A 24,250-nucleotide genomic window follows, 5' to 3' on the forward strand; every position below is an offset into this window, starting at 1 on the left:
GGGGCAGTGAGTCCCCAAGCCCCACCAGGTGGCGCCCGTGTTCGGCATTTCCATAACGTTTAGTTCTCTCCTCAAGGGTCAGACAGCCTGCCTCGTGTTTTGTAGGTTTAGATAATCCGACTGGCTGTTACGCTCAAGAAAACAACACTTGTGTTCTTCTGTTTTAACCTCCTTCCCTTTCACTTTCGTTCCAAGTATCCAAATCCGCTTACCCTTGGTGTTGCCGAGGCATCTTAACTTTTCAGAAAAGTAAAGGGAAGACCCCCACCCATTCCAAGGAAGAAGACAGGAAGAGCCTTCTTTCCAGGGGGTCTGGTGCAGCAGGACGAAGGCTGGGAATTTGGAGACATTTAGTTCACGCTTTGCCAACCACAGATCTCCTCTGGCCTCACTTTCCTCATCCTTAAAATGGCTCTGAGCCCTACCATCCGTGGCATCCCATTGCAGGGGAGTCAGACATACCTCAGCTTAAATTCCGGATCCTAGTTAAATCTATATAAAAGAGGGATGTCATCTAGTATGGTTACCGAGGCTAAATGAAAAGATTCGTGGCGCCGGTGGTGTCACAAAATGGGTTTATTATTATTGGTTTCCTTTGTTAACTCATTACCCTCCGGAGGGACGCCCCTCAGTGGAGAAGTCTGAGAAATTACCCATGTCTTTCGTTCTTATTTTATTCATATTCAAGGGAGGTTTTAGAACTCTAGGCTGCAACTTGCTAAGAGATAGCTAGCTGACCGTGAGGTGCCGGCTGCCACTTCTGAGGCAGAAATCGGGGGCTGCTATTTCACAAACCCCCGTCAGGGCCCTTCTACCTCCCCAGCCGCGGCCCTCAGGCCTCGGCCAGCGACCAGAAAACCTCAGGCGGCGGGTTCCCAGCCTCCCGCCTCCCACCTTCCGGGGCCAGCGAGAGCTTCCGAGACACGCGCCGCTCAGTGGGGAGTGGCCTCGGCCCCGCCCCCGTGCGTGGCCACATTGTTGCGCCGAGGCGTTTCAAGGGGCGTACCGCGGTTGCTAGGCGACCACACCACTCCCCTTCCCGCCCCTGCTGCTCCTCTGGCAGTTGTCGACCCCAGCCAGTCCCGAGCGGACGCGCTGGGAGCTGCACTGTGTGGAAGAGAGGTACCGAGGAAACGTCGCGGCCCGGGAGGCAGCCGCCCCAGCTCAGGTGGACGCTGCTCGCCTGACCGTCCAAACGCCGCCCCTCCCTCCGGGGGGTCCGGAGCTAACGGATGGGAGGCACAGCTCGCGGGTCCGGGCGGAAAGATGCGGGGCCGCCAGGAGACGGACTGCCGCCCCAGCCGCGGAGGTAACGGCGCCGGGGGATAACGCGCTAGGGCTCCCGAAGGAGCCGCTGCAGCTGGCAGGCGAGGTCGGGGGGCGTGGATGGACTGCGCTGGAGGTTGAGCGAGCCCCCAAGCAGTAAGGACGAGGGAAGGGGTCTGACTCCCTCTCCGGGACTGGCCCACCCTCTTCCTCTCCATCAGCTCCCCTGCCCCCAGCCCAGCGCGGGAGTGGGCTAGAAAGGAGTTAGGCAAAGAAGAATTCCCACCCTGGGGATTATTTCTCAAGTCCTACATCGGGGGTATATGGTAGGAACTCTGAGAAGCTGGGATTTTTTTGGTGGGGCTTTTTAGCAAACTGGGGGAGACAGGGAGCAATCCCTTTTCAAATAAGCCCTGTTGCTCAGAGCAGATAACCAAGGGCTTTGCCGTGAGGGGTGTAGGTGAGGGGCTCTGCCGAGTAGGACTTTTTGTGGATCGTGTTTTGAGAGATTCTCCACCTTTCATAGGATTTTACACCTTGATGGAGAGTAGGGACCACCTGCCCACTTCATTTGCATGGAGACTACCTTTGGGTAATTTCCTTTGGCTATTTATAGGAAATCTTGTAGGTCTTCAGTCTGTCTTTTTCTTTGTAAATGTGGACGTCTGTCCCATTTTGTTTGTTTTATTCGTGCTGTTGGCAAAGAATCAGTCACATCCAGAATTTTTGGTTCTTGTCAATGAAGCAGTTTCCGTTAAAGGTATAATTTTATCAGAATGTAAGCATGTTTTTTAAAAAGAGAACATTCCAAAAATAATTTGTAGTGGGTTTTCTGTTTGGTGTTTGTTTTTGTTTTTTTTTTCTCTTTGTACTCCTATAACACATCGATTAAGAAAACTCTAGAATTTTACAAAACAGTTTTTATAAGCCACTAAAATATTCCAGCATAGTTTTAAAGATTAAAAAAAATTCTTCCCTTGCAGCTGGCTCATTATCATTGTATTCATAGTATATCATGTAAAAATGATACAATGAAATGCTGATGTGTGTTACTGGGAAATCCATGTTCTTGGTGGCAGATGAAATACATTATTCAGATCCATCCTGTGGATTAAATAAATCCTCTCCGTCTTTTGTGTTCCCTTACAGCGGTGGAGGGAGGCACAGTGTTAAAGAGCAGAGAAATTATCATTTGGCATTTAGCTTCCACCATCCACCCGAAAATTAAGTGGGTAAAGATGTGAAATCCAGTACGTTTTGTAATTTAGAGAATCCCTATAGTATTTGCTGTAGAATTCACTGTAGTTTTCTACAAGTTAGATAGATGTTAAGTAGGAAAATAAATAAATAAATATAGAGAAAGCCCTAAGAAGGCCTTTTATTTCTTGCTTGTGAGACCCAGAAGTGCATAGACTGGAACTATTCTTCCCTTTACAACATGTGGCCAACGGCTCAGAGAGGAAGGTAGAGTAGCCAGTGGTAGAGCTGAGATTAGAATCCAAGTCTCCGACTTGAAAATACAGTTCTCTGTCTTGTTTGTTTGTTCTGGTTAGCTTTTAGGCTTCAGATTTCAACTAGCCTTCGTTTTCAAGTAGTAAGTTAAATGAGATTCTTTTGATGGTCCCTATTGTTAACAACATTCAGAAAGTAAGACTTATTTTAACAAGTTCAAACTATAAACCTAGAAATGCTGTCCTTTCTTTAAAAATAAAAAAAAGGAGGAAAAGTTGGGTTTCCTCCCTTCCTCTGCCAAATACCCCTGTGGTGTGTATTCAGTGCCAAAATGCAGTGTGGACATTTGTTTGTATTAATTCTTCTTTGTAGCAGATATGAAGCAGTTAAAGGGTGTTTTGGAAATACAAATTTATATACTTCAGTTACTGACAGATTTTATCTGTAATCCTTTCAACTAGATTGGATGATTTTGTCTATGATACTGTCCTAATAGATGAAGCCAAAGGCTCACCCTGTTCAAATGCACTCTGCAATCCTTCTGAACCACCTCTACCCAGAAGACTAAATGTAAGTAAATGAAGTAATTCTTTGAGCTCTAATGGGCCTGGAAAGGAGGAAGTGTTACTTTAAATGGTCAAGGTACAGTTACATGTCACTGGTAACCCAGGCTCTTTTTTATTCACTTTTGGTTTCTCTTGACTTTGAAATAATAATTTCTGTGGTCCAAGTTCAGCTTTTCAGAACGATTTTGATTTGGAGCCCACCTATTCCTTTCAATCACTGGGGTAAATAGGGGATAAAACGACATGCTACTTTTATCTAGATAGTGTTTGTTTGTTTGTTTTTTTGCGGTACGCGGGCCTCTCACTGTTGTGGCCTCTCCCGTTGCGGAGCACAGGCTCCGGACGCGCAGGCTCAGCGGCCATGGCTGACGGGCCCAGCCACTCCGCGGCACGTGGGATCTTCCCGGACCGGGACACGAACCCGTGTCCCCTGCATCGGCAGGCGGACTCTCAACCACTGCGCCACCAGGGAAGCCCTAGATAGTGGTTATTTTTTTTTGATAGAATGATATGTGCAGTATATTATGATGGCTCATTTTAACAAGAACAGGAAACAGAAAATACCTCTGAACTTACAGATCTGCAGATTTTTCCTGCACGGTAGAAATGCAGTCCTAGCTTCTTAGTATGCTTAAGAGAACCATTTTATAGATCATAAATGAAACTTGAGCAATACATTTTGGTTTCGATGCATTTAATCATTTTGGAGCTTGCAGACATTTAGCTTTTGACACCGTTTTATGTTTAAGAGAATAAATTAATTCCCATTCCCTTGGCACTCATAGAGAGGTAGGGAGAGCAGGGTTTCGGACAAGTTCCATGACAGGGAGAATCTATCCTGTGACTTTAAAATTTGCTGCATATATCATCAACGAACAAACTGAATAATTGAGTAGACTAATTTATCAATAATTCTCCCTCCTATTTCTGTTTAAGACCTAAAATTATTTCTATGTAAAGCACTGCTTGCATTTTTCATAGTCCTTCCCAACGCTTTGTCAGCTTTTGCCATTAAAAATCAACCCCTTCACTACTTTCAAGGCTAATAATATTACAAGATACGGGCTACATATATTTGGAAGGCTGGTCACCCTATTTTTAATCTCCTTTCCAAAGTGCAGTAAGTTTCCATTCTCCACAAGCTTATTGTTTTTAATATGTAAAAACCTCTAAGAGCTCCAGAACCACCTATATACTCGTGTGTTGACTATCAGATTTCGTGGTTACTTGCTGACAATTAGCACATCTCTCTGGGAAACTTTTACAGTCCGTCATCATGTGACTTAAAGTCCATTTTAACTTTACTTCAGATTTGGCCAGTGCTGATCACCATATAGTAGGGCAATTAAATTGTATGTTTCAGGATCAAAATGATTTTTTTTACTGTGTGGTATTCAGAGTAACACAGCTTGCAAAACACAAGATTTTAGATTCTAAAACAATGGTGTCTTTGCAAATTTTGCTGAAAAAAGTGCTTTTGACCTCTTAGTAACACTTATAGTTCATTATGCCATGACTCCATTGCGAGACGCTATTGCTCATTTCACAAAGTGCTTTGGCTTCATTGTTTATCCAAGATGCCCTTACATTCTTGTTGGAAACTATAAATCATCTGCTCATAGGCTTTTATTGGGTTAGCTTTGTGTTGCAGAGATTTAGGGTCGAGAACGAGGGAGGGGTGGTGTTTTATATCTGGACGAGAAGGATATTCCTTTTCTGAATTTCTCAACAAGATCTTTAAGACTTGATTAACGCAGTTGAAGATTCTATTTGAAATGTCAAGAGTGCTCCAAATTGATCAGCTCGGTGCTTTGTGACCACCTAGAGGGGTGGGATAGGGAGGATGGGAGACGCAAGAGGGAGGAGATATGGGGACATATGTATATGTATGGCTGATTCGCTTTGTTATAAAGCAGAAACTAACACACCATTGTAAAGCAATTATACTCCAATACAGGGGTGTTAAAAAAAAAAAAAAGAGCGCTCCAAATTAACAATGTACATGAAGCATTCTTAAATGAAACATGATTAATCTGGCATTATTTGTCTCTCTGGATATAATTACATAGTTAAAATATTTGAAGTCGATAGCAGACATTGGTCAGTTCTTGTGATTATAACCCTAGACTAGAAATATATAGTGTTTTGTAACTACTTTAACATGTGTGAAAATTGTAGATTCTCGTAGAACAACGGAAGGAAGATTTTATTTATAGCACAGCAGACTTGATACATAATTGATTCAGACCAGTATTTGAGTTATTACAGGAAAGGAAAGAAAGCTAAGGCGAGAACCCCTCCCTGTGTGGAAAAATTTCTTTCTGGAATTCTTCAGATTCATTGGAGGTTCAAACCTTGACAGTCCACAGGGGACTAGACCTGAAGTGTCTTGTTCTGTTCTGGAAGCCACACTTGCAGAGAGATATAACGTGCAGCCCATAACGTGCTGAGAACGTGAATAGGATATAGTAAGGCAGCCTGACCCAGGCTGTGTGAGGTGGAGGATGTGATGGGGATGATGAGCCTCGAGAAAAAATGGTGAAGGCAGGACAGCCCCTTTTAGGTATCTGAAGGGCTTTAACATGGAAATTTGGACACTCCTGTGTAGTTCCAGAGGGCAAAATAAGACTTAATTTGCAGAGAGAGAGATTTAGGCTCACTTTAAGGAAAAACCATGAGTCAGGAAATCCAAATGACATCCTTAATCTTATTGTAATAGTTCTGTGGAAGTTAAATTTCTGTTCTTATTAACAGTCTGTACCTGAGACCCTCTCTTTACCACAAACAGAAATGAATACCTCCAGAGCCAGCACAGCCTTACATGTAGGTAGAGTAGGTGAAATGCCCAGGGGTGGACCCTGGACCACAAATACCTTTCCTACCAGCTTGTCATTGATGACCGCGGGTCCTAGAGAGTCATTCCCTTGGGTTAAGGCATTGATCTTTTTAAAGGTCAAATATGTCTGGAGAGATAACCCATTAAATTGCATGGCAAGTTGAAAGGAGGTTTTATGTGGGGGAGAAAGTGGGTGAGGTGTTTCCATGCATCCTAAGGGAAGGCTGATTGTGCAGGCCTTCACGGAGCAGAAGGCATAGTTGATGCCAGATGTCTGGTGGAGGGAGTCTGGAACTGCAGAGGAAGGCACCACAGAGAGAAAAGATAAGCTGAAAGGGGAAAGGGAGGGTGTATTGGAGTTTAAACAATATATTGAGAATTTTGCCTAATTGTTACCAGTGTTTTTAACATGTTTTATAGTTTCTGAGGGTCTTTCACATATATTACTAATTATAATTTGATTCACGCAACATCCTGCAAGGAGGTATTATTATCCACATTTTAAAGATAAAGAAATTGAGGCTAAGAAACTGGGCTAAAGGTTAAGCCTACCCTGGGACCTACAGTTTTTGAGCAGTGTAGCCAGGACCCCAACCTAGGCCTTCTGACTTCACATTTCTTCAGAATGTGTCCCCAAGATTTTAGCAGTAAATATTTAGATGCATTTAGGTTAGGTAGTAAAAATTTAAGGAAAACTGGTTTAGATGCATGCAAATATTTGGTTTTGTTATGTAAATCTACCTAAAACCAAATAATTATAATTCCCTAGTTCAGCCAAACCTATCTCCTAATAGATTGTAGTGCCTTGAGGTAACCTGTTTTTTGGCACTTTTATAATTGTGAACAATTAGTGCTCATGTGAATGTTAGATGGATGGATGAGACCTTTTTTTTTCCATCCCTAAAAACAGGAATGGTTATTTGACTTAATTGCTGATAAACAAAATGTTGCATTATATTTACATCTTAGCAAGGTATTTAGGTTCTGTCTGCCAGCCTGTTTTATTTTCTTGACTAGTGATAGTTCTCTATTTTGGTATCAGAGATCTCTCCTGGTCCGTATCTTGCCTCTTTATTTAGAAACTCAATGCCAAAGTATGGCTACCGTTGTACTGGCTGCTTTGCTTTTATGTAAGATGGTGCAGTGCCTCATTTTTGTAACTGTAGTACTATATAAATGTTTAAATTGATTAAATGACCTAAAAGAAGCAGGCAGGAACTAATGTCGTGCTCTTATAACTAAAGTAGGGGCTGTCTAAAGTATGCCAACACTTAATTTTTTTTCATCCCTTTTTTGTTTTTTATATTTACATCTTTTATATTTTTATTTATACAGGTGATGGGTCAGGTGTTGTTTGCTTAGGTTATATTAAAATTCTCTTTTTTAAATGGTTGGCCACTTTGGATCATTACCTTATAATTTGCGTTATATTTTAAGAGATCATAAAGATAGCTCAGAGCTTCTCTGGAATTATCTACCCCTGATCATAGAGGCTCTCAATCATACAGATCGGGGGTAAAGTTCTTCAGGGTCTGTTAAGAAAAACAGTCAAGTAAAAAGAGTTGTATGCCTTTGTCACGTAGGCGTTTGCTGAGGGAGACTAGTGTATGTGTCTGAGCAAGGGAAGGACAGAGAAAGGAGACTCTTTGTCTTTAGGAGAGTTTTACAAGAAGCACCCTGGGGCCTTAGATTCTCACTGCTATTCATCAGATACTTAAAGAATTGGCCTTGGTGATCTCAAGAGTTCTCTCTGGATTAGAAATTTTGTGATTCAATGAACTGAGATAGAAAGATGCGATCATTTATTTGGGGACCCAGGAGTAGATGATGAGGCCTTGGTTGATTCCAGGCCAAGGTCAACATTCAGCCCTACTGGAGAATAGTACAGGCACTAGGAGAAGCTGGTACCAGGTTATGTTAATGTTCTGGACCAAGATTCAGAAGACCTGGGGATCACATCCTGCCTCTGTCCCTTTATCATTTACAGAACACTTTAATATGTATTCATTTGCTCCTGGTACATGCCCTTAAGATTTGGGAAGATTGAACAATATAGGACAGTATATATATAACAAGGGCCAGATTACGTGGCAGACTCGAAAAGCTGCAGCTAAGATGTGAGTGGAGCCATAGTTAGTATGGGCTTGGAGTAGTTCTAAGTGGAAGAGGGAGGAGTAGCATTGGGCTTTGAAAGAGCGTAGGATTTGAGTGGATGGGGTGAAAAGATTCTCGGTAGGAAGACATACCAGTTAGAAGGAATCTAGCATGTTTCGGGTATGGTAAGATGACCGTTTTGTTTTCAACAAAGGGAGGCCTATGTAGTGGGGCTGGGGTGGCCACAGCAGTCAGGGAACCTAAGGATTAACATAACACGAGTTTCTAGAGACTCCTGCTTTTCTTATCTCACTTTTGGGCCTTTTAACTACACAATTGGCATGTTTTGTTGTTTTGTTCAGTCAGGGGGACGATTCTTTCGTTCTTCCACCGTTTTTAGTGACTTTAACATAGATTCACTTCTCTTTGCCGTAGATCACCACTGAGCATTTAACAAGAGATCCTACTCAGTGCTTCCTGAATGGAGGTGAGATGAAGGTAGAACAACTATTTCAAGAATCTGGCAACAGAAGATCTGATACTTTTCAGTCGGATGGCATCAACGACTCTGAAAAATGCTCTCCTACAGTTTCTCAGGGTAAAAGTTCAGATCGTTTGAATACAGTAAAATCCAGCAGTTCATCCAAAGCATCCAAAGTGTTGCCTCTGACTCCAGAACAAGCACTGAAGCAGTATAAACACCACCTCACTGCTTATGAGAAGCTGGAAATCATCAATTATCCAGAAATTTACTTTGTGGGTCCAAATGCCAAAAAAAGACATGGAGTTATCGGTGGTCCCAATAATGGGGGTTATGATGATGCAGATGGGGCCTACATTCACGTGCCTCGAGACCATCTAGCTTATCGATATGAGGTGCTGAAAATTATTGGCAAGGGCAGTTTTGGGCAGGTAGCCCGGGTCTATGATCACAAACTTCGACAGTACGTGGCCCTGAAGATGGTACGCAATGAAAAGCACCTCCATCGCCAAGCAGCCGAGGAGATCCGGATTTTGGAGCATCTTAAAAAGCGGGATAAGACCGGTAGCATGAACGTTATTCATATGCTGGAAAGTTTCACGTTCCGGAACCATGTTTGCATGGCCTTTGAGTTACTGAGCGTAGACCTTTATGAGCTCATGAAAAAAAACAAGTTCCAGGGTTTTAGTATCCAGTTGGTTCGCAAGTTTGCTCAATCCATCTTGCAATCCTTGGATGCTCTCCACAGAAACAAGATCATTCACTGTGACCTGAAGCCAGAAAACATTCTCCTGAAACACTATGGGCACAGTGCGACTAAGGTCATTGACTTTGGGTCCAGCTGTTTTGAGTACCGGAAGCTTTACACCTATATCCAGTCTCGGTTCTACAGAGCTCCAGAGATCATCTTAGGAAGCCGCTACAGCACGTCCATTGACATGTGGAGTTTTGGCTGCATCCTTGCAGAACTTTTAACAGGACATCCTCTCTTCCCTGGAGAGGATGAAGGAGACCAGCTGGCCTGTATGATGGAGCTTCTAGGGATGCCACCACCAAAACTCCTGGAGCAATCCAAACATGCCAAGTACTTTATTAACTCCAGGGGCCTACCTCGCTACTGTTTTGTGACCAGTCGGGCAGATGGGAGTGTTGTGTTTGTGGGCGGTCGTTCACGGAGGGGTAAGAAGCGGGGTCCCCCAGGCAGCAAAGACTGGCGGACAGCACTGAAGGGGTGTGATGATTACTTCTTCATAGACTTTTTGAAAAGGTGTCTTACCTGGGACCCCTCTGCCCGCCTGACCCCAGCTCAAGCACTAAGACACCCTTGGATTAGCAAGTCTGTGCCCAGACCTCTCACCATTGAAAAGGTGTCAGGCAAAAGGGTAGTAAACCCTGCAAATGCTTTCCAGGGCCTGGGTTGCAAGCTGCCTCCAATTGTACGAATAGCCAATAAGCTTAAAGCTAACTTAATGTCAGAAACCAGTGGTGGTATACCTCTGTGCACCGTATTGCCAAAACTGATTAGCTAATGGACAGCTGGTGTGCTCAGAGATGAAATGTAGGTATTTTTAATTATCTTGCAAACCTGAAAATGGAAGAAAAGAAACAACACCAAGCCCATTAATGGATATGTTTTTGGTAGACTAGATATCTTTTTTTAACAAGGCAAAGCATTTTTATATGACTGTAAAAGAACTCTTGAAGGGCTAATTACCTAACCAGCTTGTATTGGCCATCCTGGGATACATAGTAAAAGACTTTTTATAAGTCAGTGCATCTTTTGTTATTATTGTCAGGTGTTCACCAACCTGTGTATTATTCTGTGGGTTTAAATCCTTTTCTCTCAAGGTAGACGATATACCAGAAAGTATATCCTGAACATTCACTTCTAGTCTCCCTCGGCATCTGTTCCAGAGGCTTAATTTGGGACATGGCCGTAGTTATAGATGAGACTGAAAACTAGATCTGCCGCACACTCCAGACCCCACATGTGTATAGAATGCCTTAAAGAAGCTCACACGTAGAGGAAGAGAATTACATTAAAACCCCTTGTTTAAAAAACAGAGCAAAATTCTCAAAAAGAAAGAAGTTCAGACTTGAGGTGAAAATCAATAAGCAAATCTCCTGACATGATAATATTTACTGGGTGCTTATTAAATGTCAGGTTATTCGATCTTGACAGCAATCTTACAAGTGTTAGAAATCAGGGCTCAGAGAAGCCTAGTAATGGGCTCAAATACACCTTTGCTCCAACACCCTGGGGAGCTGGCTTTTGAGCCCAGATGGCTCAGTCTTCAAAGTCCAGGTTCAACCCACATGTAACACTCCCTCTGCTGGTGGCTGTGTGTGCGGGTCGGGTGGGGGGGTTCACACCGATTCTTCCTGCTGACACAACCTAATCTGGCCCACCTACTCTTCAGAAAGGTGTGAGGGGACTGAAGCCTCCAGAACAAACAGGCTGCCCCAGGGCCCTTCCGGGGCCGGACATGCTGCCCAATCCGTAAAAGAGCCCAGAATCACCACAGCAGAGGCAGTGCTCAAAGCGCCTTGCGCATTTTAACCTTCATTTCCTTGACATCCTTTCACTGGCTAAAACTTAAGTCTTTAAAACTCAGTGTTTGCTAGATCAACCCTCCACTTCGCTCTTTCCACATCATGTCCCTAAAACAATTCCCCCATCAGCCTTGTCCCATCCTACCACCAAAGAGCAGGAGACAGACCCACCGCCCGGCCCCCAGCCCACACCATGCCTTCCATACCAGCAGGAGAACATGTGGCTGCCCAGGAGAGTGCTGGTGAGTAAAGGGAGGTCAGCCTTTTTGACGCGGTACTTCAAAGCACGCAAGAAGCATCTCTGCAACAGTTCGTCCATTTGCTCTGCAAGGAGAAGACAAGAACCACATCCTTCCTGAAGGCCGCAGAAGGCCCGCGCAGCACAAGATAACTCCCCGCACGGTGACATCCGTACCTCACCCCTCAGCTCTGAAGGAGCCCATTCCCAGGCACCAAAGCTCCCAGACTCTCTAGAACACTGAGCCTTTACAGAGGTCTGACCCCACAGAGGGGGTCAGGCCACAAAGTCCCACCCAGCCAGGCGCAGATGCTTCTCTGATAGAGAAGTCAGAGCCAGAAGAAAACTAAGAGGGCCGTGTAGCTGGGAACAGTCCAAATAGCAGAGCCGACGGGTATCCAGGGAAACGCGACATATGCGCAAGACTCCCAGGTAAGATGGCAAAGGGCTGTGGCACCACCCTCACCAAAACTAAGGCCTTTCCCCGCCCCTCCCGGAGCCGTGGCGCCGCTCTGGGCGGAAGCAGAGCCCAGCGCTTCAGTCCCCACACTGAGAGGCGAGCGCCCTGCTCCTGCCAGAGCTGTACCTGGAAGGGTCTTGCTGTCCGTGGGCTCTGGGCTCAGGCCCCCGACACTGGGGTCTTCTGTAGCTTCCGACGGGGACTTCTCCCCACACCTCTGCTGAACCTCCCCCTCCTCCTCCTCTCCCGCCAGGGTCAGGCGCCTCATGTCTCCCTGCAAGGTGGTGTCTGCCTGGACAGACCCCTTCTCTTCACTGAGATCTGGGGGATCCAGGGCCAGTGGAGCAATGGATGGTGGAGAGGACTTGTCTCCAGATCGCCTGCAAAAACCTCATGTCAGAAACACTGAGCAGCAGCCACAACACTCCAGCCCCGGTCAGGGGGTCAGCAGGGGTCCAGAGAGAGTAAGACCCACAGGCAGGGGTGTCCAGGAGAGGCCAGAGAACCTGGGTGTGCCTCTCAACTCTGTTTCCAATTCTGGGCCCAGAGAAGTCCCATGCCTCAGTTTCCTCATCTTTGAAATGGGGAGAGTAATTCTTGCCTCCTCCTTAACCCAAGGAATAATAATATTATTAACAGAAATTCAGGGACAGAGAAAAATTAAAGACAACATAGTTAAAGTGGAGCTCCCCTTCCAAAGTATTCCCTCCATATAAATTAAAAATAAAACCATTTTGAATTAAATAACCAAATGAAGATTGCAAACGCATCTGTAGTACCAGGTTGGTGAAATACAAACCCAAGGTTGAGCGTATGGAACAAATTACAAACACCTGGACTGCTCAAGACTGCTCAAGACTGCTTCTGTGTTAAATCAGAATGCAATCTAAAATAGATAAATGACAAGGACCAACTGTATAGCACAGGGAACTATATTCAATACCTTGTAATAACCTTTAATGGAAAAGAATCTGAGAAAGAACATATATGTATATATCTATATCTAGAATCACTAGATATACTAATGGTCACTAGAATCACTTGGCTGTTCACCTGAAACTAACACAACATTGTACATCAACTATACCTCAACTGAAAAAAAAGAATGCAATCTAACCTGCAGAGTAGAGATTACAATGGCTTTATGCCACTAAGCCTTATGAAGACAGGAAAAAAAGGGATGCCACATAGCAGAGCGGTAAAAACAAAAAGCTTTATGTTAACTAAGATTATGCAAGTCAAACAAAGTTTTACTAACAGCCGCAGCAAGGCTTATTAAGTATGGCTACTAGTGAGGCCAGAGCGTATGTTTAGGCTATTCTGATCAGGTAAATACCATAAGTGTTTTCAAAGGGCGGGAGGACGGGAGACTGAGGCAGCCACTGATAAAACAATTTAGACAACAGGACCTTAACTGCCCAGACTAACAGTCAGAAAACAAGGTGCTGGGAGTACGTGAGTAAGCAGCCCTCAGATGCCTGCTGAAACCCACACTGATGAGGCTGTACCTCCAGCAAAGCAGGGCTTGGCCAATACTTGTAAAATAAGTAACTCCAAGACTGACTAAAAACGTAAGGGTAAATCTATACCAACAGGCCACACAACACTTGGCCAGAAGACCAGGTAGACTGCTTTCGAGAAAAGCACTACTTACTATTTTGGTTAAATGACACGAAAATAACCAGAAAATAAACTCACATACAGCTCCAGAGAGCAACCGTCACAGTGAGAAAGTGCAAGTTCCGTAATGAGGAGGAGATCCTAAATGTGGAACTTGAACAACAGGAAAGTCATCAGGTTGTCACCCTGGTGCCTGAGGATCTACTCTGCTTTGATCTGGATTCAGATGTGAGAATTCCCGAGCACTCATCATGGGGTCAGAAAATGCCTAAATGTACACGGCAGAAAAGGCCAGATCGACCAGTGCCATAAAAATAAAGAATATCACTGTACTGAGAGGCAGAGAAGACAATCCCTAAGGCCTTCTTCCAGCCCTAGGATTCTATAATTCACCTAGGAAATCAAGTTCTCTGTAATTTCTTTTCTAAACAGGCCAAAAAAAAAATCTTTTCTCCACATTTTGCAAGGAAATTAATGTCTAGGGTCAGCAACTTGACTAAGGACACAGCAGGGATCAAAACTCTCGCTTCTCAATCCAGGCCCTGTGCTCCCTCCGCCCACCCAGCTCCCTATAAAACAGAAAAAGCATGGAACCCACCACAAGTGGTCCTGGTAGGTGTGGAGCACAGAGAAGCCCCTTCCCTTCAGACCTGAGGTCAGCATCTCGGCTGTGGACATGGCAGCAACTCCGATGGCAATGGGGGCTCTGAGAAGGAGGAGGTCAGAGACGAGGGTCAGGGAAAGTCTTCCAGGAGGGCACATGTCAGGACCAGGTTTCTACACATGTGTTCAAAGCACCACGGTTGCAAATCTGAAGCATCTACTTGTATCACAGAGCTAAAACTCGGTGCAGTCTCAATCTTATTCAAATTACCTACACATATGACTTTCAAAAATTCCTTGACCAAATATTCCCTTCTGTGTAAGTAACTCCTCTATTGATGATATCACTGTTATATTCTTATTATGAACCAAACCCAGCCAGGACTCAGAAGGATATTTAAAGTTCCCTTTCTTTAATTTCAAAGATATAAATTATCTCGCCTATCTTAAAAAAGGCATAGCCATCCTATATGGAAATTCAGAAGGGAGGCCATTCATATGCCATAAATTAGGCTGAGGGATGCCAGAGGGAAGAGAGAAGAGAGATACAGTGGTACCAACGAAAGGTTCCTTCTGAGTTGGTTCTTTATAACAGGCCTTGCTCTGTATAACATCTATCTAAGAACTGGATGTGTCCAAAATATCAGAAACAACCACATTTACAATAACTACAAAAAACTTCCAAAGCCCAAATGGGAAATCTCTGTCAGCCCACTGTTACTCAGCAATGCTCACACATTGCCTGTAAGGATCGGTGTCCAGCTGGCTAACAGGAGGGGAATATACAAGCCTGGCAACGTTGCCTGGACCCAAGGGAGACGATTCAAGGGCAGATTTCCCAACACCTGAACTTCAAAAAAAAACGTTTGCTAATCCGGTGGCTCCACTTCCTGTGCCCATGGGTCAGTTCCTGCCACAGAATCTTTGAATTTGGCTTCTTTCCCAGTTCCTAAAAGACGGGTCTTTGTCTTCCACCCTTGGAGTCGTCAATGGCTCAAGAACTTCGGTCTCGAACCTGTCTTGTAGTTTTAGTAAACTCCCTTGTACCCTCACCCCCTTCCATAAACCACCTAGGATTCATTCCCACATACATTCTAAATGCCAAACTCAGAGGCCAAATACACATTTATGTAGTTTTCTCCGATCTTGGATAGAATACTGGGGGGAAAAACAATAATTTCACCATTCTTTTCAACTTCAAGTTTTGCTACAGGTAAACAAGGGAGGAAACATTTCTAGGTGCTTGGTTCCCAAAGGTTCAAGGAAAATGGGAGAATATGAGCAACAAAAATAAGATCTTTAAACACTGACCCCTCCCATGCCTCCCATGTTTCCCTCTCAAAGAAGCAATGAGTAAAATAATAAGATGTCATTTTTCATTCAGGATGATACAAATGAAAATGATTCATCATATCCAGTGTCGGTGAGCATGTAAGGAAACAGGCTCCATATACCCTGTAGGTAGGAGGGAAAACTGACACAGCATTTTTATAGGGCAACAGAAAATATGCACGATCTTCAGCCAAACAGTTCTGCTTCCTAGTATCTACTTTAGAAAAATATTGGCACTAGTGTCCCTAGAGGCACCAGGAAGATCTTGTTTGTGATAGAGACGAAGTAGAGGCAACCACAATGTCCACTGGAAGAGGACTTTTCCCATCACCCCACAGTGGGTAAAAAGATTCAGCTTATCTGTGCTTGCTGACATGGAACATGTCCCCACTACCTGAAGTGAAAAAGTAATAGGGATAAAGTTTGTTTATTTGTATTTTTAAACATACACACCCCAAACCATACATTTTATATGCACGTGTATATATGCATTGAAGAAGGCTGACAAGGACGTGCATCAGAATGATAATGGTTACTTCTAGGAGAAAAGGATTATGGGGTGAGAGGGTTTTGATTTTTCACAACTGTTCATACCATTACTTCCTAATTTATTTTAAAAAAGAGACACTGTGGTGATGGCTGAACAACCCTGTAAATATACTAAAAAAAATCACTGAATCGTACATTTGAAACAGGTGAATTTTATAGTATGAAAACTATATCTCAATAAATCTATTAAAAATAATTAAAAGATGAGGATGATGATGTGGATGTTCGACAAAAATAATGTTGAAGTCATGCAAGGCAGGAAAGACCAAGAAAATGTCACAGACAGGAGACTAAGAAGACATGACAACTAAATGCAATGTGGTACCCTGGACTGGATTCTTGAACACAAAAAAAGGAAAAAAAGACATCGTGGGAAAACTGGGGAAATATGCATAAAGTCTGTAATAGTGTCAAAAGGACTGTACCAATGTTAATTCCTTAGTGTTGATAACTGTACTGTGGTTATACAAGATGTTATCATTACAGGAAGCTGGGTAAGGAGTATTTCAGGACTCTGTACTATACTTGCAACTCTTCTGTAAATCTAAGAAAAAAATGTTTAAAGGAGAAAAAAAACAAATTTTAAAAAGGAAGAAGCAGCAGGAGGAGCAAATACACTTGGCCCAGATGTATGGACACCCCACAGGCTCACTGCCATTCCCCACTCTCTGATTGCTCAGGAAGAATACGTTTTTTCTTTTAATCCTTTATCCATATGCTGTGAAGTTGTCATTCCCACCCCTCCCAAGTTTTCCCTAAGTTGTTTCCCCATAGGCACAGCTGACTGGCACAGTACCTGTTCCCCACCAAGGCAATGGCACAGAGGTCACCCTTCTGTACCTGAGGCAGACCAGCAGGGGGCACCACTAGCCCTGGCAGCATCAAATCTGCAGGAAACTAAAGCATTGCAACTAACTCCACAGTTTACTTCATCATTTACTCATTTGCTCAACAAACATACATTTGTTAAGCATCAACTACATTATTCATAATGAAAATAAAAAGTGGCAAACTGAGGATCAGACCTTTTCCTTCTGGGAGACTAGTGGTCAAACTGAAGCACCAAGCTGAGGGTCCAGTTCCATGATCTATCTTATTCTGGTTTCCTAAATTCAGTTTATTAATCTAAAGTATAGCATATGGCAGTTCACAGAGCACTTTCATGTCACTTATCTTATTTAAGCCTTACAGCAGGGTCAGAGAGCTTATGGAAGCAGCCAAGTAAGAGATGCAACAGACATGAGGGAAAAATTCTATTTTTCAATCATATGAATGCACAAAATGGGTACATTTATTAAAGTAGTTGGCCTTTACTAAGTAGGTTTCAGCCACTATCCAGAATATAGGAAAATACTCTTACCTGCTCCCCCCACCAGTTTTTCAAGCACCAGGGGCCACGTTGTAAATGTTGCTAGAAGATCAGGATAAGACCACAGGGTGTACACTGTCCAAGAAGAGAGCCAGAAAACACTTACTGCCCAAAGGTCAACCCCCTGGGGAATGGCAAAGCCAAACACTAAGGCCACATTAATCAACATGTAGAAAAGAAACTCAAGTCAAAGCTAGAGAGAAGGTTGTAAGGGGATGCCCAAAGAAGTTGCATTCTTTCTTTTGATTAGGTTACCGCAAGTTTGTGAAGCGGTTTATATGTTATATGCTATTTACTTGAGAATCCTTGCTTCCTTTAGCCTTAGAGACCTGCATTCTTAACATATTTATACTGAGCTCTTTGCAGTAGTTTCTCTCAATCTATGATCTTGAGAAGTTATCACTTTTACTGGTCGGAAGACACATGAAGTGAGCTACAGCTCTAAGAGTCTATTTAGCTGCCAAAGTTGGATATTTATGTGTAAGGCTAAAACTAGTGATGAAGTGAACATCTGCTTTTGCCTGTCCAGTATCCCTTTTCCCCTCTCTGGGAACTGAGTGCCCCTTTTCCTGTGGGAAACACATTCCATATAGTTTACATCAGGCTGACTCCCTTCTCAAAGAGGCTGCAGTCTTGAAGAAGGCGGAGACTTAAGAAACTGGGTATCGCTTGAGACTTGGAGGCACCTATTGTTCCACCTGGACGGCAGCAGCCAAACATGGCCATAGTGGATAAAAGTAGGGACAGAGCCCCAACGAGGATTCCTTTTATGTCCTCAGAAGCAAGTAATCCGAAACCAGGGCACCAGCCTGTAAGAAATTCTGAAACTTTCCCATGTTTCTTATTTTTATTCTCTCTGTTTCCACAGGGATTAGCAGTAAAACCCTTAGATCAAAAAGGGCTTGTATGTGTACAGCAGCAAAGCAGGGTGGGGGTAGGGTGACCTGGGGTAGGAGACTGCACTGCACTGCTGCAGCCAAGCTGGGAGGAAGAAAAGCCCCCGAATGACAAAGTAGGTGTCCGCAGCCATGGAAAAGAGAAAAGGACACTGCCTCTCTGAGATCTGTGACAAAGAAAGCAAGCAAAGTACCCTGAGAGCCAGACAAGAGCCTAAGAAAGAATCCCTGTGAGACATCTCAACCAAAGTCCACCACTAAGACAGCTGGGTATGGAGTTTAACTAACCCAGCTTCTTTCCCATCACAGGATCTCTTCAGTAGCTTAAGAAAATTCCACTCGTGAAAGTTTTAAGAAGCATTTTTTACATGCCCTGAAACTCCACCCTTTTCACGACCTCTGCTCCAATCCCTACTTAACCCACTAGAAACCAGTGTTTCTTCACCTCAGAATTTCCCTTGGCAACCACCCTCTTTTTGTGTTAACCCTTTTTCCCCCTCACTTCTATAGCAGTTTCTGATCTTGAAAGACCCAATTCTAGGGACACTAAGTCCAAAAAGATTCTTAGGGAGATTTTGCATTTATTTGTTTTAAGGAAGACGGATTAATGGAAGAAACAGATGTTAGGCAAGGACCATAGTAATGGCCATCTCCATCCCACTGCCATACCTGTCGGATATAGAGTTTTCTCCAGTTCAAATAGGATGGGGTTACCACCACGCACGTACACAGTCACTGCATCCCCTCTGTGAGCATACAACTTCACAGTGTTGAGTTCTTCCTTTCCAGGTACTAACTCAGAGACCTGATCCGTTCCAAGAGTGGGGAAAGCAGCTGTCACCTCGGCCCGAAGCTTCCTCCTGCAGAGAGAGCGCACACACCTGGTAGGTATGCTGCCCGGATGGATTCCAATAAATACTGAGGACTCAAGACTTACTATACAATCACGAGGCCCAAGAAAAAGACTGGTTGATGATGCCGTATTCTCACTCTTCCAAAACCTCCCATTCTCTTTCTCATCCAATGTCTCATCTATTTTCACATGTTCCTGGGGCATGTCTTTCCATTTTACAAAGAGAGGGAAAAACTGAGATCCGGTAAGCGACCCAAGTTAGCCTGCCACTGGAAACTAAGCCCTGCCTTCCTGACTCCACACATAGCTCCTGGACCCACTCCTTTCTCATCTATGCTTGGCCAATCTGTCAACTTATGATTAAACAGCTCTGCTAGGGCACCAAGAATGACAACTATAGAACACTGCCTCCAAAATTCCCAAGGTGACACCTTCATTTGCAAAACTGAACAGATACACTTCTTACCACATGTGCCTTATCCCCTCTCACCTCACCCTCCACCTGTCTCTCCTGCCAGTGGTAATCACTAGACACTTCTTCTCGTATGCTTGTAGTTCTCTGTGCCCCATCTAATCTCTCCCAAGGGACTCAAAGCTCTTGGTAGGGCAGGGACCCCGTTTTCCTTCATTTTGGCATCCTCCACGACACCTTAAACAGACTGCAGTCAATACGCGCTGATTGAATTATACGCTTTCTCGTAAACTCACTAAAATATCCAAAAGACAGCCTGGGAGATAAATCAGGCCTCCTCTCCATCTTCACTCTCAAAACACGTCTAACTCACCCTTGCCCGCCCCCCGGGGTCCCTTCTCCGGCTGTACCCCTCGGCCTCCAGCCCAGAAAAGGCTGTGAGCCAGCCGAGCTTGAGAGATGTCTGGGTGCCCTGGTGGGCAGAGCAGGCTCTTCTCTCCCTCACCTGTCCGACCCCCTGATGGCCGTGTTGGACTTGACCCGAAAGGCCTTGGCAAACATGTCTGCTGGAGGGGCCTGGGGAAGAGAAGGAGACCACAGCAGCCAGGGACTGTCAGCAAAGCGCGAGCACGGCGGCTTCCCAACCCGCAGTCCTGGGGGCAGCCATGCTTGGGCCCGGCTGGGAAAAGGGCCCGGCTGGAAACCGGGGCCGCGCAGCTTCGCGGCCACCCCTAATGGCAAGGCTGGGAACTGAAGCATGGGGGGCGGGGCCGGAGAAGGCGGGGCGGATCCCTGCGCCGAGCGGTGCACCCTTTCGCCTCACCCCTTACGCCCGGCTCTGCGCCTAGGCGAGTGGCTTGAGCGGGCGCGTCTGTAGTATCTCTGGGGCCAACAGCGATTCCGTTCATTTTTGCTCCATCAGCGTTCTAGTGTGTTGAGTAGGAGCTCTGCCAGCTCTCATTCCATGCAGTTTAGTTCAGCTGGGCAAAATTAATTGAACTCGTGTTTTCTTAAACTTGCAGGCCTCTTGAATGGTTTTCTTCAGGGCTTTTGTTTCTTAAGATCTTTACATTTTATTGCACACTTGGGGCCTCAGCTAGAATTCTTTCCGAGATTTTCTCCTTCCTGTTTTTTAATTTACATGAGGTGATAATAACAATAAGAGGGAATCCACTTTAGTCCGAGGTTTGACCTCCTGTTAAGAGGAAACAACTATACAAATGATCTTCAAATCTGTTATTTAAAACTTTTTTTTTTTTTTTTTTTGCGGTATGCGGGCCTCTCACTGCTGTGGCCTCTCCCGTTGCGGAGCACAGGCTCCGCGGCCATGACTCAGGCTCAGCGGCCCAGCCGCTCCGCGGCACGTGGGATCTTCCCGGACCAGGGCGCGAACCTGTGTCCCCTGCATCGGCAAGCGGACGCTCAACCACTGCGCCACCAGGGAAGCCCTAAAACATTTTTGGATAAAAAACCCCACATTTTTGGACCTTTTTAGGTACCTTTTGCATTCAGGCATTATTTGAGGGGATTTTGTTTGCAAAGCAATTTTAAAAACTCAGAGTGCTTATAAAAAAACTAATTTTGAGGCATAGTAAAATCAAATTATGGTTTGGCTTCTCCCTAGCAGTTTGATCTTGGGCCAATGGCTTATCCTTTCTGAAACTCTTACATTCTCTGTAAGATGTGGAGGTAATACCTACTTCACTGGGCTTCTGTGAGAAACCACTGAGATAACGCATGTGATATATTGCAGGGTGCTTTGAAATTTTCCCATAAATGGTAGATATTAGTCCAAAACAAACAAACAAAAAACAGTCTCAGGCAGGGGTGAGGGATTGGGTTTCCCTGAAAGGGACTGCTGTGTACCCTGGAGACAAGGATTTAATCACCTGGGGTCCTGGCCCCTACTAAACTTAATTTTGCTAATGAAAATTTCAGAGCAGAGTGTCCATCCACCAAGAAAAAAAAAATCCTGATTGCTTTAATTTGGTGATACAGTCACACAGAGGAGAAGTCCATCTGGGCTATAACAAAGATGAGGCCTTGCACAGTCTCTGTCCACCACCATCTGTGCCCTTAATCTGGGGTCAGCCACAGCTCCATCTCCTCCTGCACTTCTGACCCACCATGCCTTTATTGTGAACCACCCCAGCCATAAAGCCAACGTCAGAGGAGCCCAGAGGAGGAGAGTGCCACAGATCCTTCTCCGCTTGGGCCCCCACCCAGCCACACTCGGGGGGGTGTGGTGCCAGACTCTGTGCTGTTGACCAGGCCTATTGCAGTACAGCCATGGAAGCAGTCTCTGACCAAGGAGCCGAGGAAGGTTATTCAAGGGCATACTAGAAATTTCAAGCTGTGAAAACTATTGTACACACCATATGTCCTGGCTAAGAAGGCACAGATTAGCAGCCTAAAAATTAATTCATGGTTGACAAGTAGGAGCCAAGACCCAAGGGGATGCTGTACACAGCATCCTGCCTCCCTATTGGCAGAGCAAGATCTCCCTTTCCCCAGGAGGGTGCCATCCCAACTTCTCTGCCTGCATCAGGGACCTGTGTGCTCCCTGCCGGTGGCCCTGTTGCTAGGCAAGCTGGCTGAACCCTGAGTCCAGCAAGCCTAGATTCTTTAACTTTCCCTTTGTGGCTCCAGTACAGCCCCACAGGGCTACCAACCTGCTGCCCACTCTTGGGTAAGCTGCAAACACAGGCTCTCTTTGATTTATGATTTGTATAAAAGGAAAGGTAGAAGTTAGAGTCCAGAGGGTAGAGCCAAGAACTGTCATTCACAAGACTTCAGCCATAATCAAGGAACTGGCAACACATGCCTTGATGCATTTCGTATTAGCTATAATCAGTGACTCCATTTTTCTCCCCTTTGAGGAGTGTCTACAATGGTTACAGGTGGTTATAATATGCCTGTCCCAACACTGAATGTCAAATTTGTTTGGGGCAGAAAGCTTGTGTCTTTTGTTCACAGATCTTCAGATCAAGAACTGTACTCAAGCAGCTATACTCAAGGAAATACACCTGAGGCTCATTATCCACAGCTGGACCTGATTTAGAAGATGAGATCCTTCATTTTGAGCAGATAAAGGAGTGAAATTTGAGGGGACCTGGGGAAGAAGTTAATATGTTTTGCATTTAAGAGGCACATGCGTCATTGAAGGGCAGAGGGTAGATGATGATAGCCAGACTCCAAGAGGGCTCTCAGTGGTCTTCGTGTGCTTATGTGGTCCCCTCCCACATGAGACCAGGGCTGACTTCTGTGACCATTAGCATATGGCCAAAGTGATATTGTGTGACTCCTTATGGCTAAGTCATTGCCATTTCTACCTTGGTCTCCGAGATTTCTTGCTCTGGGGGAACCCCCCCGCCATCTTGAAAGGACACTCAGGAAGCCCTGTCAAAAGGTCCGTGTGGAGAGGAACCCATCTCCTAGCACCAACTTGCCAGCCATGTGATTGAGCCACCTTGGAAGCACAGCCTCCAGCCCTGGGCAAGTCGTCCCATCCCACATGCTTTCAAGCCTCCCAGCTGAGGCCCCAGCCACCAGGGATCAGAGACTAGCCATTCCACTACGCCCTGTCTCAAGTCCTGATCCACAGAAGTCATGAGATGGTAAATAGTTACTGTTTTAAGTTATTAAGCTTGGGGATGGTTTGTTATGATGCACTGGATAACTAATACAGGAACCCAAGCATTTCTCACTCCCAGTGCATCCTGAGATAGCCAGTTGGTCCATGTCACTGCGATTGAAGCCACAACTGTGTACAGTCCAGCTCTTCTCCCAGGAAATCATCCTCCACTGGCTCTTTTGCTTACGATGTGGAAATTGAAAACCTAAAAGCCTAAGATGTTGAACTCACAATATAAAAGGGGGACACAGGAGGCAAAGATATGCACATCGGATGCTTGCACTTGCAAAATAAAACCACAAGGCAAATTTGAAGAAGGCAGAGTTCCACTATGCCCAGCTCAGCACTGATATGTTGCCTGGTATTCAGGGATAGGTGGGTGCCAGCCAAGACCAGAGCACCCAGTCTGAGAACAGCTGCATCCACTTCCCAGCCAGCCAGCCACACATGCCCTGGGAGCCCTGAGCTGCCCCCTGCTTCAGCACGGTGAGGACTTTCTTTGTGAGTTTGATGCCCACCTGTCCTTTCTCTTTTCTTGGGACTGCTCAAACTAGATATTCAGCTGGGCTTTTGAAAATCCCCTTTCCTCTTCATTGCCTCCCCCAAACTCACACACCCAAAAGCTAATGAACCTGCGCGATCCCAGGTGAGGCCTGTAGGAACCCTCAGACACTGGCAATTGGGCAAAAAAAGAGTTGTGTAGCTGCTCAGAAGTAAAATCTTTTACATCTCAGAAAGTTACAGTTATTTCCTTGCCTGGGATAGATCTGGAAGGGACTGATCTAAGGTTTCTGTTGCAGAAACCTGTCGTTGGAAACCCTCAGAACCTAATAGACTCTGGGAAAACACCACAGATGACCTGCATTCCCAGGGACCTTTGAGCTCGGAGCTGGATGTCTGTGGTGAGGAAGAAGGAAAAGCCAAGGGCATGGGGTGACCGAGGAGGAATGGAAGCCCTGCAGCCAGCTGTGGGCTTCTTATTGTGGCTGTAAGAGGGAAGACCAGGCAGGGCACAGGCAAAGTCTAGATGCAAAGC

General features: G+C 45.0%; 2 protein-coding genes across 3 annotated transcripts; one reads left to right on the plus strand and one right to left on the minus strand.

Moving 5' to 3' along the window:
• Positions 1-1,022: 1,022 nt before the first annotated feature.
• On the plus strand, positions 1,023-10,224 carry LOC308608561 (dual specificity tyrosine-phosphorylation-regulated kinase 3-like; the record flags this gene model as incomplete). Its single annotated transcript, XM_081221790.1, has 3 exons — positions 1,023-1,309; positions 3,180-3,288; positions 8,650-10,224. Exons 1-3 carry the CDS (start codon positions 1,233-1,235, stop codon positions 10,222-10,224), a joined length of 1,761 nt encoding a protein of 586 aa, XP_081077916.1. The 5' UTR covers positions 1,023-1,232.
• On the minus strand, positions 10,196-20,299 carry LOC308608554 (eukaryotic translation initiation factor 2D-like). Of its 2 annotated transcripts, XM_081221771.1 has the most exons (8): positions 20,086-20,299; positions 18,985-19,175; positions 17,411-17,494; positions 16,847-16,937; positions 14,165-14,272; positions 12,073-12,326; positions 11,455-11,572; positions 10,196-10,280 (listed from the first exon to the last, which is right to left on the minus strand). In XM_081221771.1, exons 1-8 carry the CDS (start codon positions 20,139-20,141, stop codon positions 10,268-10,270), a joined length of 915 nt encoding a protein of 304 aa, XP_081077897.1. In that variant the 5' UTR covers positions 20,142-20,299; the 3' UTR covers positions 10,196-10,267. The 2 variants fall into 2 exon arrangements, with proteins under 2 accessions (XP_081077897.1, XP_081077898.1); XM_081221772.1 differs by lacking the exon at positions 14,165-14,272.
• Positions 20,300-24,250: the final 3,951 nt, after the last annotated feature.

This window comes from Mesoplodon bidens, assembly GCF_964165515.1.
Source record: "Mesoplodon bidens genome assembly, chromosome: 2".
Lineage (NCBI taxonomy): Eukaryota > Metazoa > Chordata > Mammalia > Artiodactyla > Ziphiidae > Mesoplodon > Mesoplodon bidens.

Coding starts and splice junctions, on each gene's coding strand:
- LOC308608554 (XM_081221771.1), bottom strand. CDS start 20,141: ATGTTTGCCAAGGCCTTTCGGGTCAAGTCCAACACGGCCATCAGGGGG. Junction 12,327..14,164: donor ACCTACCAGGACCACTTGTG/GTGGGTTCCATG, acceptor AGGTTTTTGCAG/GCGATCTGGAGACAAGTCCT. Junction 11,573..12,072: donor GGACAGCAAGACCCTTCCAG/GTACAGCTCTGG, acceptor TTCTCCTTGCAG/AGCAAATGGACGAACTGTTG.